At 40.6% G+C, this 12,898-nt stretch overlaps 1 protein-coding gene across 7 annotated transcripts in view; it reads left to right on the top strand.

The window, feature by feature from the left end:
- Window positions 1-12,898, top strand: part of ppp1r9a (protein phosphatase 1, regulatory subunit 9A) — a 51,109-nt gene that overhangs the window by 20,993 nt on the left and 17,218 nt on the right. For all 7 annotated transcript variants that reach the window (XM_028036607.1, XM_028036611.1, XM_028036610.1 and 4 more), the window contains exons 3-5: window positions 4,895-5,027; window positions 5,637-5,757; window positions 10,197-10,301. In XM_028036607.1, coding sequence (XP_027892408.1) covers window positions 4,895-5,027; window positions 5,637-5,757; window positions 10,197-10,301 — 359 coding nt within the window. The remainder of the gene's footprint in view (window positions 1-4,894; window positions 5,028-5,636; window positions 5,758-10,196; window positions 10,302-12,898) is intronic.

Below are 12,898 nucleotides of genomic sequence, written 5' to 3'. Positions count from 1 at the left end.
CACTTTATAGTTACAATAAATTAAAATACAAAACACAAAAATGAGCATACATTAAGATGTACTTTGTCCCCTGTAAGGGTGATCATCTTAAGCCACAAACATATGAAGTTTCCTCACAGCCAGAAGGTTGCAGGTCTAGTTTCAGATTGAGCCTTACCATGTTTTGAGCTGCTGACTTAGAAGTCAGATCGGCCTGTGCAAAAGTAAGTTGACCATGCAGTTCCTTGGAAAGGTATTTACACTTAAATGTGACAATTCTGTCCCAAACTCGCCTGGATTTCCTTGGGATTTAACGTGGAGTGGAATTAAACAGATATGTGTGAAGTGTGGTGGCAGCGTCATATTTTGGGAATTCCTTTTTAGGTAGCCTGTGCAGACTGGATGGTAAGAAAGATGGAATTAAATGTAGGAGAATCAATCAAAAAATCCTTATCGGTGCTTTAAAAGTCGGAACTAAACTGGAGTGGTTTACATCGAAGCATATTCAAGAGTTATAATGGTCAAGTGCAAGTCCAGACTTAAATTCAATTGAGAAGCTGAGCTGAGACAAATATTGATGTTTATTGTTCTCCCACAAACAATCTGAATGAGCTTCAGTGGACAAAGTCACTAGATATACAACACTAGTAGAGACATATCATTTTACAGCTGTAATCCTGAATTACTGGCCCAGTAGGCTAACGTCGAATCATTTCCGCTTTTCAGACTTTTATGTATTATGTATAAAATATTGTTAAAACTATATGAGCTACTTAATTTATAATCAGTACTTTGTGTTGTTTGTGGTTGTAATGTGGCAAAATGTGGAAAACCTAAAGGGGCATGAAGACTTTTGCAATGGAATATATGTCAATCTTTGGGTAGTCATAAAAGCTAAGCTGAACAAGAACTAATAGAACTATACTGCACAAATAATTACCTTCTGAAAATGGGTTAGTGTTTGGATACAAAGTCACTTCCATAGCTTGAAGGATTGCAGCAAGAGGACACGAATACATTAACATGTAAATGACTTTGTGTTGTGGTAAACCCTCCAAGAGACTTTTTCGGTTCAGCGGTAGAGCGGCGCGTTTAGTCGACTAAAGCCTCTTCACTAGAAACTGGATTACAGTCGAGAATTCCCAGGGTACACCCAGCTGTGCCTGAAAGTAAATGAAGCTGTGTAGATGTTTGTGGTCATCATTTCACTCGGTTAATAACAGATACCAGTGTTTAATTATACTTGCCATTATACTCCCCTCACTGTGGTAATAAAGGCAGCGGGCAGCAGCATCCCCTCATACCGCCAAGGTTAAGTACCGTCACACTGAAGCATCTCCCAAGTCAAAGTGTTGCTTCCGTATTTTTTAAACCAAAAGCACTCTTTCGCTAGATTAATTTGCTGGTCAGATATCATACATGACCTGTTAAATTTGCTCCTTTTGATAGATGGATGTCATTGTGTAATAGACAACCAACTTATATGGTATCTTAAATATGCAAAATCCTAATATATGCACACTCACACACACAGTTAAACAGTTTTATGTCACACTTTAGTCAATGGTGTCTCACCGATGGTGTTTACTTGCTGGTATATATCTGAGAATGTGCACTATGGGTTTATATGTGTATTTTGATTTTATTGTGGTGCATGTGTTTTTACTGTTTGTAGTGTATTTATTTATGGTAGTAGCTTTTATCTATCTGTCTGCCTACTGATCTATTGATCTATCGAGCTAGTTTTAATGCAGTTAAGTGCAACACTATTATTACAGATAACAATTCTTGGGTCTTATGGGTTTCTAGATGGTCTGTTTTCAATAAAATGTAAATGAGGTCATCAGTGGTTCTATTAGACCGGTATGGTAATTGGCCCAGCTCAAGGTGAGGAAGAGAGTGTCCTTTAAAACAAAGCAGCTCCAGTCCCTCAAAACAACCAGCAGGTTCTTGTTCATTCTTGTGAGGCCGGATGTTAGTATTACGGTCGTGGCTTCTAGACAGATGGACAGTGGATTTGTTTTTTTAGGAAGTGTTTTAAATCCTGTTTTAGATTTTTGGAGTTGTGATTTTTACAGCATCGACTGACCACACTGACCATGCTGGGTCGGCTATTTCTAGGAAATTGGTCTGCGTTCGGCAGGATGGAGACGTGCTGCTAGTTACACTATCAGACGTCGTTGTCTCGTGGGTAAATACTTCCTCTTTGTTGGCACAGTCCGAATCCCTTTCCACTTTTCAATTCTTTATTTCCCTTGCGCGTACAGTTTCATTTATCTTATCGCTCTCCGAGTCATCAGCACTTTTCTTCTTCATCCTTAGCCTTTTCTCCACATCTGTTTCTGAATGTTTTGTACTTCCCCTCTCCCCATTTTTCTCCATCACTGCACCCCAAACCACTTAATCTCTCCTTGCCTTCCCTCACAGATCCACCCTCCTCTGTCCTTATCTTCCTTCATGACCTCCTCTTGTCTCTCAAGTGGCCTATCCACATGGTAATGTGTTTGCAGACAGCACACAGTGACTTAGGGAGGCCATTAGGGAATGCCCTGACTGCCTATAGCGGCGATGGATGTCTATGACAGTACAAGTGCTGGTGTTAGCATTTGTCAGCAGCCTGCTTGCGTGTGCGTGTCCGCGCGTGTGTCGATGTTCATTTTAAGGTTATGGTGAGGACTGAGACCTGATGCGACACCTGTTTATGGTGACTTCTCTCCGTTAGAAGCAAATATGTGCAAATTGCTTGCTGGGCGTTTTGCTTACAGCCACCATTAGCAAGGATGTCATATTGGGATTTTAAAACATTTATTTTAACATTGTTTTAAAGAGTGGATTGATTATACAACAAATGACTTTAAATTCTAACTCCTACCCCTAACCCTTTAAAACAAGAATTGGGAGGACAAGATTAAATATTTTTTTGTTTTCTTCAATCCAAATATGTTCAATATTATACACAGAGACTCAAATATGTGCAGAAAACCCCACTAATACTGGTTAAATGTCCTTAATCAAGTTTCATCTCTGACACTGCCTGGATGTTTGATCTCTCTTTTGACATAATTGTTGGTTTCCTTCCAGAGACTTGATTTTGAAAGTACAGAATATTTCAAAAGTGTTGAAATCATTGTCTTTCCAGAAGCCTAATCTTAGTCTACTTTACCAATTCTAGTTCCAGTTTGGATTAGTTTTTACCCATTTTTGTGCACGTTTTAACAATATAGATGTAAAGTTGAAGAAGTTGGAGGTAAACCTCTGTCTTTACTGTCTTATTTATTTTGTAACGAGTTGCTTTAAAAGTATGCACCAGTAGCACGTCATTAAAAAGACCCTACACACGATGCTGCCCTCACCATGCTTAACAGCTGTTAAAAGGAAATATTTTATTGACCTTTCCAAATACTTCAAAATAAATTAATCACTCTAATGTCAGCAATGATTGTATGTAAACTTAATACTTTCTGCTTGTTTTTAGGTGCATTTGATACCTTCTTTTGGCCTAGTATTATGTGTTGGATTGTGCTGGTGACTGCGTGTGAGACTTCATTTACATGCATGCATCTTGCTTGCATGGAAGTGTTTGTGAATGCAGGGCTGTTGATCCCATTGAATTATTGATGGCAGGGAGGTCAAGGATGTCGCTCACTCTGGATCACACAAAGGACGGAATAGAAACCAACGCTGGGAGCAGCACACCAAGCCACTCTACTCACTGGCTGCATGCACAAGATGTTGCAGTTTGTTGCGTGTTTGCTTTGTAGTAATATTAGCCATAGATCTGCTAAAGAAAAGACATGTGGAAACATAATGTCTCGAGCCCTGCTATTTGTCAATGTTTCAGAAAACAGGCGCTCGCTTGGGCTGCTTTGCCGAGCTCGCACTCCATCCTTCCTCACACATCCCAAGTAGATAAGTCAAAATTTGGCCTTCGGGTCTAATCAATGCATGTGCTGCAACATGGTGCCTTATTGATCCCCTCAGCAGCGTTCTAAACAACTCTTAATGATTGACGTCACGAAGCCGTGAACGGTTGGTTAGCTCTTTGTAAAAATCCTTGTTTACATGGAGATGGCACCGTAGGGCGGTTGCCACCAATTTTAATAAAAGCGGCCACAGTTTGTTTGGGTGCAGGCTGCTATTCGCGTCATGAACACGATCAATGACATCGGGCGATGACATGCAAACATCGCCTGGCATGTTTATCTGTCTGCTCGAACAATTTGCACAGCCATTTACTTCGATTTTCAGAATTAGGAGTCAGCTTGCTGCAAAGCACCCTGACACGCTCGAGTCAGCCGGTGCACAGCTTGGCCCCCTCTGCATCTCATCCTTCCTGTGAGCTGCGCTCCGCAACAAGCAGGAAGGATGAGATGTGAAGTGACAGCTGACTGGGGGAGAAGGACAAGCGGGATCCATCGCCCTACCATGTTCCTCTACACTTTAGCTTGTTTTTTTATGTTTGGTTTTTTTTGTAGCTGGTTAATGTTGCTGCAATGTTTCAGTGTGTTAAGAAGTTGAAGTATTACAACTTTAATACAGGGTTCCTGTGAAGTCTAGGAAAGTGTGTATAAATATTAACATAATTCCAGAGATCAATCCATTTGTCTTTTAAGCTATTTTGCAGTTTAAAATTTGGCTAAGAAGTCTATTAAACAGTCATTTTTGGTCTGGAAAAGTCTGACATTTTGACATGAAAAATGTATAGCAACTCTTTCAGTTGCATTGTTTTATTGTTCAAGCTGAAGAGATTTGTTGTGATATTCTCAACCATATATACATATATATATTTATATTCCACATGTTACATATAAAAATGCAAAAAAAACACTGATACATATTTGCGTGACCGGTATAAATTGCCATAAGTTTAACCCATGATCTGCTGCTCCCGTTCTTTCTTTCTTTTTTTTTTTAGGTGTTCAACACCTACTCCAACGAGGACTATGACCGACGTAACGAGGAAGTGGATCCTGTGGCCTCCTCGGCGGAGTACGAGCTGGAGAAGAGGGTGGAGAAACTGGAACTCTTCCCTGTGGAACTGGAGAAAGGTGGGAAAGAATGTCTTAATGAGGAAACCGGTCTGTCAGTTACTCATTACACCTGAGAGACGGAAGCACCCACACACACGGGTTGTCATCGGGATGCTTTCTATTATTAACAATATTCACGTTGCTAACATAGTGCACTAGAAATATTCCTAGTTGTTCAAGAAAAGCACGGAGATACCCCTGCATGCATGCATTTATAAAGAATGCGTCACCGGCTCCCCAGCTTCTTTTTCCACTTGTCTTGTTCTGCTGATGCATTTCCCCACGATGCAGATCATAATTGCCCAGAAACTGAGAACGTTGTAGGATTCCTCCATCGACTAACTGTTATGCAACCTGAACAGCTTGTAACTAATTCATTAAAGAAGGGGGTTGGAAGAAGTTCCAGCCAATTTCTTATTTTCCGTGAAGACGTTTGAACGTAAATGTCTCTTTCGACTCCTAACCAATTAATTATTGATGTTTAAATGCCTTCATTGAACAATATTTTCCACATATCCTCCTAAATATTTCCGGATTAGTTCCAAGCTGATTCTGTTGATGAAAAAAAATGAAAACTTTTTGCTGAATTCCACATGAATGCATATCGAAATGAACACGTGTGTCCAGATGAAGACGGCCTTGGGATCAGTATCATCGGGATGGGTGTCGGCGCTGATGCTGGCTTGGAGAAACTGGGCATCTTCGTGAAGACCGTCATCGAGGGTGGAGCTGCCGAGAGAGACAGCAGGTGAGAGCTGTGCTCATGTTGCTAACTTTGGTGCATTGCTAAAGTATCCGTGCCCCTTCAACATGTTCAGATTTTGTTCGTACTGCAAACACAAATTTCAATATATTTATTGAGACTCTATGATAGACAAGCACAGAGTGGCACATAGAAACAATTCTAGCTGTGGCCTGTTTCTACCAGTGTTGCATGTCTGTAGACGTTTTGCATAATATCACAGTTTGTATCACCGTTTTAAGTCTTACAGATATTCTCATTTGGATAAAAGTCTACATGACTTTTATCCAAATATATATGTGAGCTAAATCATTCCATTGTAGCTCTGGCTTTACATTTAGCGTCCTCCACCTCAGTTTCTTGTCTTTTGCAGCCTCTTACAGGTTTATTCTGATTTCCCTTCATTTAGCTCCATTCAGCTTTCTGTTCCCATCCATCCATCCATCCATCCATTTTCTGTTCACCCTTGTCCCTAATGGGGTCGGGAGGGTTGCTGGTGCCCATCTCCAGCTGCGAGAGGCGGGGTACACCCTGGACAGGTCGCCAGTCTGTCGCAGGGCGCTTTCTGTTCCCTGCTAATATAAAACATCTCAACAGCATGATGCTGCCACCACTGTGTTTTGTTGTGGGACGTGCTGAACAGCAATGTTTTTCTTTTTTCCTTTTTTTTTCCTTTTCTTTTTGGTACATCAAGAGTTTTGCATGTTTTCTGAGATGTTCAGTTGCGGTCTCATCTGAAACTTAAAGCTGGACTCCTTGTCGCTTTTTGTTTGACAATCGCATTTCTCTACTGCCACCGTGATTTTACTCATGGATGTCGAAGTAAAGGGGGTCGGAAAACAAAAATTTTAAAAACGAAGCATATTTTTCCCCCATCACACAAATTCCAGATAACGCGTCCAAAATATTGTGGTTGCAACCCAACAAATCGTGACAAATTTCAAGCAAAAACTCTACTGAAGATCCAATTCTTGGAGAAAAAAAATCTCCCAGCTGTTGAAGAGGGTTTTTTTTGTTGTTGTTGTTTCTGCCAGCCCACCTCCACACTCGGTCTCTCTCTCCTGTGCACTCGGTCGCGCTCTGTCCTTGTCAGATTTATCAGCAGGGGTTCGGATTAGATCTACTGAGACACAAGGTTCTTATACGGGGATGTAGGTGTGTTTGTGCTGTAGGTGTATCATTTGACAGAGATATTGCATTAGGGCGTACAGTTCCTCTTTATGAGTTTTAAACAGAATCCCCGTTCTCCCATCTTCACAGTGTGTTTCTCTTTCTATCTCTGGATGGTGCATCTGAGCGTGAACAGTGGAGAGCAAGCACTGAGCCAGGAATACAGGATATGACAGCCTCTCAGCAGGGAGGCTGTGATTTCTGCCTACAAACCGCAAGCTTCCATCCATCAGTGTGTTGATGTGGTTCCTGTTCCCTCTAAACCGATTAAAACATTGATAGGCTGGACCGCTCGCTGCTGCACGAGAGCGTGGAACGCGCCGACGTCTGGATTCTGACGCTCTGAAGGTGTTAGTGGTGGGCGTGTTGTGTTCTGGGATTGATGTAACCCTTTAAGCAGCAGCCTCACTTGCAGTTTTCCAGAACACGACAGTGAGATTAGCTCAAAGTGCAGCAAGCAGAGGAGAAGCTGCTTTTTTGGCGGGGAGGAAAATTTGATTTACCCCAACCTGACAGTTCAGGCGACTCGGAGAAAAGAGAAAAGTGGAAAGAAAAAGTGGAAAAGACAACGGGAAGGCTGTGTTCGTGCACGAATGCATTTTTGTGTTCTTGTAGATCGGAGCCTTCTTCTGACTTGACTGTGAAATCAACCGTTCGCCACTGTTTATTCGATTGAGATAACGTTGCGTTAATGTTCACTGAAAATATTTGGAACCGTTGGGAGTTTTTCTGTTTGATTACTCCTATTTTTCCATTGTGCCTGCATTGTCCATTGCTCATCAAAATGCCTACATTTGCTTATGTGAAATACTGCATTCTCAAATTGTGCAGGTTCTTTGGAAAACAATCAGTTCTGTTGACTTTCTCTCATAGTCTGTATTTGGTAACTGGCCCATAGATTTACCTCAATGGATGGGCGGTGGTGAGTCTTGCAAACTCCTTGAACAAAAACATCTCGACCACCATTTTCAATTCACGACAAGGCCATGGTTTTTGGTGAGATGCCAAGCTTCAAATCAAAAATTTCAAGGTCAAACTTTGACACTTATCGCAAGCAGGGATGATTTTCTGTCACCCAATCATTGGAGTGTGTTGTGTGATGCCACTAGCTCTCCTAATCACACCCTACCACTGCCCTAAGTATCGACAACTGAAGAGGGTCCAGGATTGGTGTGATAAGGGCCACTTTTATAGTGGAAACAGACAAAATTGCACCGACCTGTGCCGTACCGCTCAGGAAAGGAGGTGCAATATTGCTCAAGACCTGTTCAGTTTCTCAGAAGTGTAAAGAAAGGGATTTTACGGACTGGTTCTGACTCCTGCTGCCTCCTTAAATCTACCAGGGGAAAGTGAAAAATGGAGGATGAATCCAACAATGAGCATGTCTCAGCTTTCAGAACCAGAACCGTCACAATCGAACTGGAAAAGAGGTCCTCACTTTGATCTAACAGGTTCGTCCTTCAGACGACATCTGCATAAAATGAAAATGTTATTTTGATTAGCAGTGTAGTCTGGCGAGGTGATTTTGAAGGAGAGTGGAAAAAAGATAAGTTGTGTTTTGTGCACTGCATTAGAATACACATGTTTAAATCACAGTAAGATTCAGAGCATATCAGTAGTTTGGCCTCATTAATTGGAGGGGACTGACGTCACAATTTATCTGATAATTAGCATTTTGCCTCAACTCAGAATAATGATTTATTATGCCTTTTTTTTTTTACCCCTCCAGGGGGTCTTTTTGTGGGCTATAGTGTCCCTAATATGACAGTGGGCTGACAGAAAACGGGGAAGGAGAGGGGGGAAGACATGCGGCAAATGTCGTTGGGTCCGGGAGTCAAACCTGCGACGGCCGTGTCGAGGACTCAAGGCCTCCAAATACGGGTCGCGCTAACCACTACGCCACCACGCACGCCCCTTATTATGCCTTTTTTGATTAAAATTCGTTATTTCAAAAATACTAGACAGTATCACAGTCATGCATGTACATCATTTTAGCATGAGCATGAAAGAGGGCTCATGATCCAAAATATCTATCAACAACGTATGATCTTGCTTTTATTACAATTAACTGACATTTTTTTTACTGTCACTTTATTTACCGTCTTACGTTTTTTTTTTTTTTACTGCTGTATTTTTTTGACAGTTCGATACAAAGCAGCCTCAGCTGCAACAAAGTCACAGAGATATTTCTTTAGAACAGGAAAGTAAAAAAAAAAAAGGGAATAAAAGTGTCTGAGCCTCTCACAGACACGTCTGCCTGCAGAACCGTTGGGTTTCTTTACCTCCATATGACACGGCTCAGCTGGACACTGTAGCTGTCACAGTCATACTAAATCCTTGTCGTTAGCTGCTGAATTCTTGGTGGACTTATGTCACATACTTGGAGAGAAACTGAAAACCCACAGTAGTGGACATATGCCAAAGAAAATATTTCCTTGTTTTTATCTTATTATTATTGTTGAATGAACTTGCAGCAAAACTTTAAAGGAGTTTGCTGTGTTTTAGTTTGAAAGGACATCTCCAAATTACTCTAAAATTAATATTTCATGACTTTATGATGTCATGAAATACTTTAACCAATTGGCATAATTGGTTAAAGTACACATTATAGCACTACATATAATGTTTGGCTCCATTTCTGTTGGTAGATTAAAAGAAATCAAATCAAGAAGCCCTTAGTAACTATTTAATAAAACAAACAAAACACACTGGGATTGATATGATAATGAGGACCCATTCAGTAAGAGTTTCTTTGTTGCATAAGAAAAAATTATGTTCAGTATCTTTCAGGCACTGAGGATTTCTAATAATAGTTTTCAAAAAAGAAATACTTTGAAGTAAACTGAATAGTTACCAAGACTATTCATTACAATGACTTTCCTTGCAACTTCCCTGGCACTAGATTCTTTTTTTTTTTTAAATCTATAGTTCAGTTTCAGGTCAAGGAATTTTGTAAGCTTTAATTTTTATTTTTTTTATGTACTATGTAGCCCGAAGCGATAGACTGCCTGGCCTCTTCATCCTTGTTAGCCTCCGTAGTTTGCTTTTTTTTCCTTTTTTTTTGCCTCATCTTTTCCGTCTCCTGATTTTGCGGGAATCAGAAGTTCCCTTTGTGAACGTTTTCTGAAGCAGCCGTGTTGCACTTTATAAAATGATTTGAACATGTATGACATGGGTCAGTGAACATGAAATTAATGAGAGAAAATTAGGTAAACTTCTCAGGCTCATTTCATCGTAGCCCGGTGTTGCCTGATGCCTCTGCTTGTGCCTGTCAGGATCAAGGTGAATGACCAGATTGTGGAAGTGGATGGGACCAGTCTGGTGGGTGTGACCCAAAGCTTTGCTGCTTCAGTCCTGAGGAACACGTCAGGAGTCGTTCGGTAAGAAAAACCCACTTCCAAATAAATTTGGTTCTTGTGAATTTATGTTAAGTCTAAAACATAAATTTCAGACTTAACATAATACAACATACAATCCATGCTTTAACTATGGGGGAAAAAATGCAACATATAAACAACAAAAAAATCAATTCATGTAATGCCTGAATACCCCTAAAACAAATAGGAGAATGAGCTCTTATAAACATTAACAGGGAGTCCAAATTTAAATTTGTTGTGCATTTTCTCTTTTCCAAACTGTCAAAGTTATACTCACGGGCTCATGAACTTGCATACACCCTTACCGATTGTTGGTAAGGGTGCTCTCTTTTCATAATGAGAGCAATATCCTAGAATACTTCTGGTTCAGAATCTGGCCAATCTTATTGCTAAAACTTCACAAACCGATTGGTTTCCTGGCAGCTGTTAAGCATATTTCAGAAATTGGCTGAGGTCAGATTTGATTCAAAATCTTATGGTGTGCCTCATTGCTCATTATGTACATGCCTTAAATCCTGAATCAACCATAGCTACCTTAGAAAACACGTGTTTTTCAGAAGCATAAAAAAAATCTGAAAAATAAAAATTACTATCTATCCAAAAGCACTTTTTCTGTTGTTGTGCAAGCAAAATTCAATGATGAAGAGACTACGGGAAAACTTCACTTAATGATATATCTGTGACTATTCTATTTTCATGTTTAATAAAAGAAAATGGCAGCCTGCTTTGATTCAACAAGACACATTTAGATTTGAAATGTTTTAAAATTGCCCTCGACCAGCAGGCGTCTGAACGCTGCAGCTCTGAATTCCTTTAGCCCTGCTGTCATGGTGCAGAAATCACAAAGCCGCCCCTCAAGTCGCCATACTCACTGTGAAAAACACACACACACACGCACACACACCCCAACACTCAAAGCATGGCAGGAAGGCTTTGATTTGAAAAGCTCAAGCTGTCCTTGGCAACAGCCTGCCATACCAGCCTCCATCTGATTCTTGTTTTTTATTCTCCTTTGGTTTGCTAAGTGTTTTTTCAACATTCGCTGTGGTTTCTAACCTCCTCTCCTCTCATTTCTTTTGTCTCTTTGACTCAAACGTCCAAAGAAAAGTCCGACACACTGTTTTTGCAGGTCATAGTTGAAGACTTCTAGGATGCTTTATGATTCATACAAAGATTTTTCTCACTTGAAACTGTAGATGCACTAACATCTGGAGAGCTGTCTGTGTTGCGGTCAAATAACCAATAAATTGATCGGGTTTTGACCTCTATTTATGTTCTAATAAGGCAGAAATGTCAAAAGATGGATTATGTTGTGGAAATGCAGCCCTGATAGAAAACCTGAAGACATGTCCACTAGTGTCACAACACACTGCTGTCCCAGCAGATGCTGTTTGCTGAACTAATATTGACAGTGGAGTTTTTCCACACAGCAGGATGTGTGGGGGGTGTGTGTGGGCGTGTGTCGGTGATGCAGCCTTGAAAAGGTTAACATCTATCATCTGCCCGTCTATCCTGGCCACACAAATGAAGAGATTAATAAGTGAAGAACTAAAAAGCATGCAAATGTTCAAACTGTAACTCAGAGTTCCTCCGTCACTCAAGCAGCAAATTGTGATATTTAAAACCAGAATGTAGATGTTACGTTGACAAGTTAGAGCAGGTTATTTCTGTCTCTCACTCCCCTGTGTTATTTCTGACCAGATTCGACTCTTGCTGCCACCTCCTCACTCGCACTCAATATTCAATCTTCCTCCATCACATCTCACTCACTCCTCCTCCTCCTCGGTAATGCTTCCCTCACGTTGTCTGATCACCAGAGGTTTCGTGGCCAACTGTCCCAGATTTTCCTTTTCAGCTAAATGTAACCCAGATTTTCAGCAGCGAATCATCCAGGTATTAGACAGAGCCTCTCCTTGCTTCATTGATTACAACTAAAATGTAGTTTAAATGTGGTTGCAAAACAGGTGCAAAACAACAGAAAGTGGTTGTAATAAAATGCACAACTGCACACTGCAGAGGAAGAAACTTTTTCTGGTTTTGTTTTTTTGAAACTGTTTTCAATCCTGATTTTTTTATGTATTTATTTATTTTTCCAGATTTAGCTCAATGAAAAAAAACAAAACTGGTTTCTATTAAGTATTACAAAGACCTCATGGCCTAATTGTCAATCTGGGAAAAACACATTTTTGCCAAGTTGACGTATTTTACTATATTTTGGATAATATTGAAGGAGTGCTAGACATTTATTTGAAGGAACACATCTACAGCATCTTCTACTCAGCCAACACCATGATATTCTTTATGTTAGAGCCATCCTTGTTTTAATTGGAGTGCAGAAATAAATCATTTCTGGCAGTGTGTGCGGTTCAGCTAATCCAGCACCCTGTCTGGCTGTGTCAGAGCAGGAGGAGGCAGCTACAAACCGAGACAAACTCCACTCGCACGTGGAGAGAGGCTGTTTCCAGGTCATCTACTCCTCAGACGTCCCCTCGCTGTCCATGAAGGACCTCACTGTTCCAGTGCCCTTTCAATCACTGTAGATTTTTCTCTTTCTTCTCCATGCCCTGTCCTTCAGTTGTTCCTTCACATGTAGCTCAAGT

The sequence above is a fragment of the Xiphophorus couchianus genome, chromosome 13 (assembly GCF_001444195.1).
Source record: "Xiphophorus couchianus chromosome 13, X_couchianus-1.0, whole genome shotgun sequence".
NCBI classification, from domain to species: Eukaryota; Metazoa; Chordata; class Actinopteri; order Cyprinodontiformes; family Poeciliidae; genus Xiphophorus; species Xiphophorus couchianus.
Note: the sequence above shows the minus strand (reverse complement) of the source record. Positions and strands in the feature narration are given on the sequence as shown.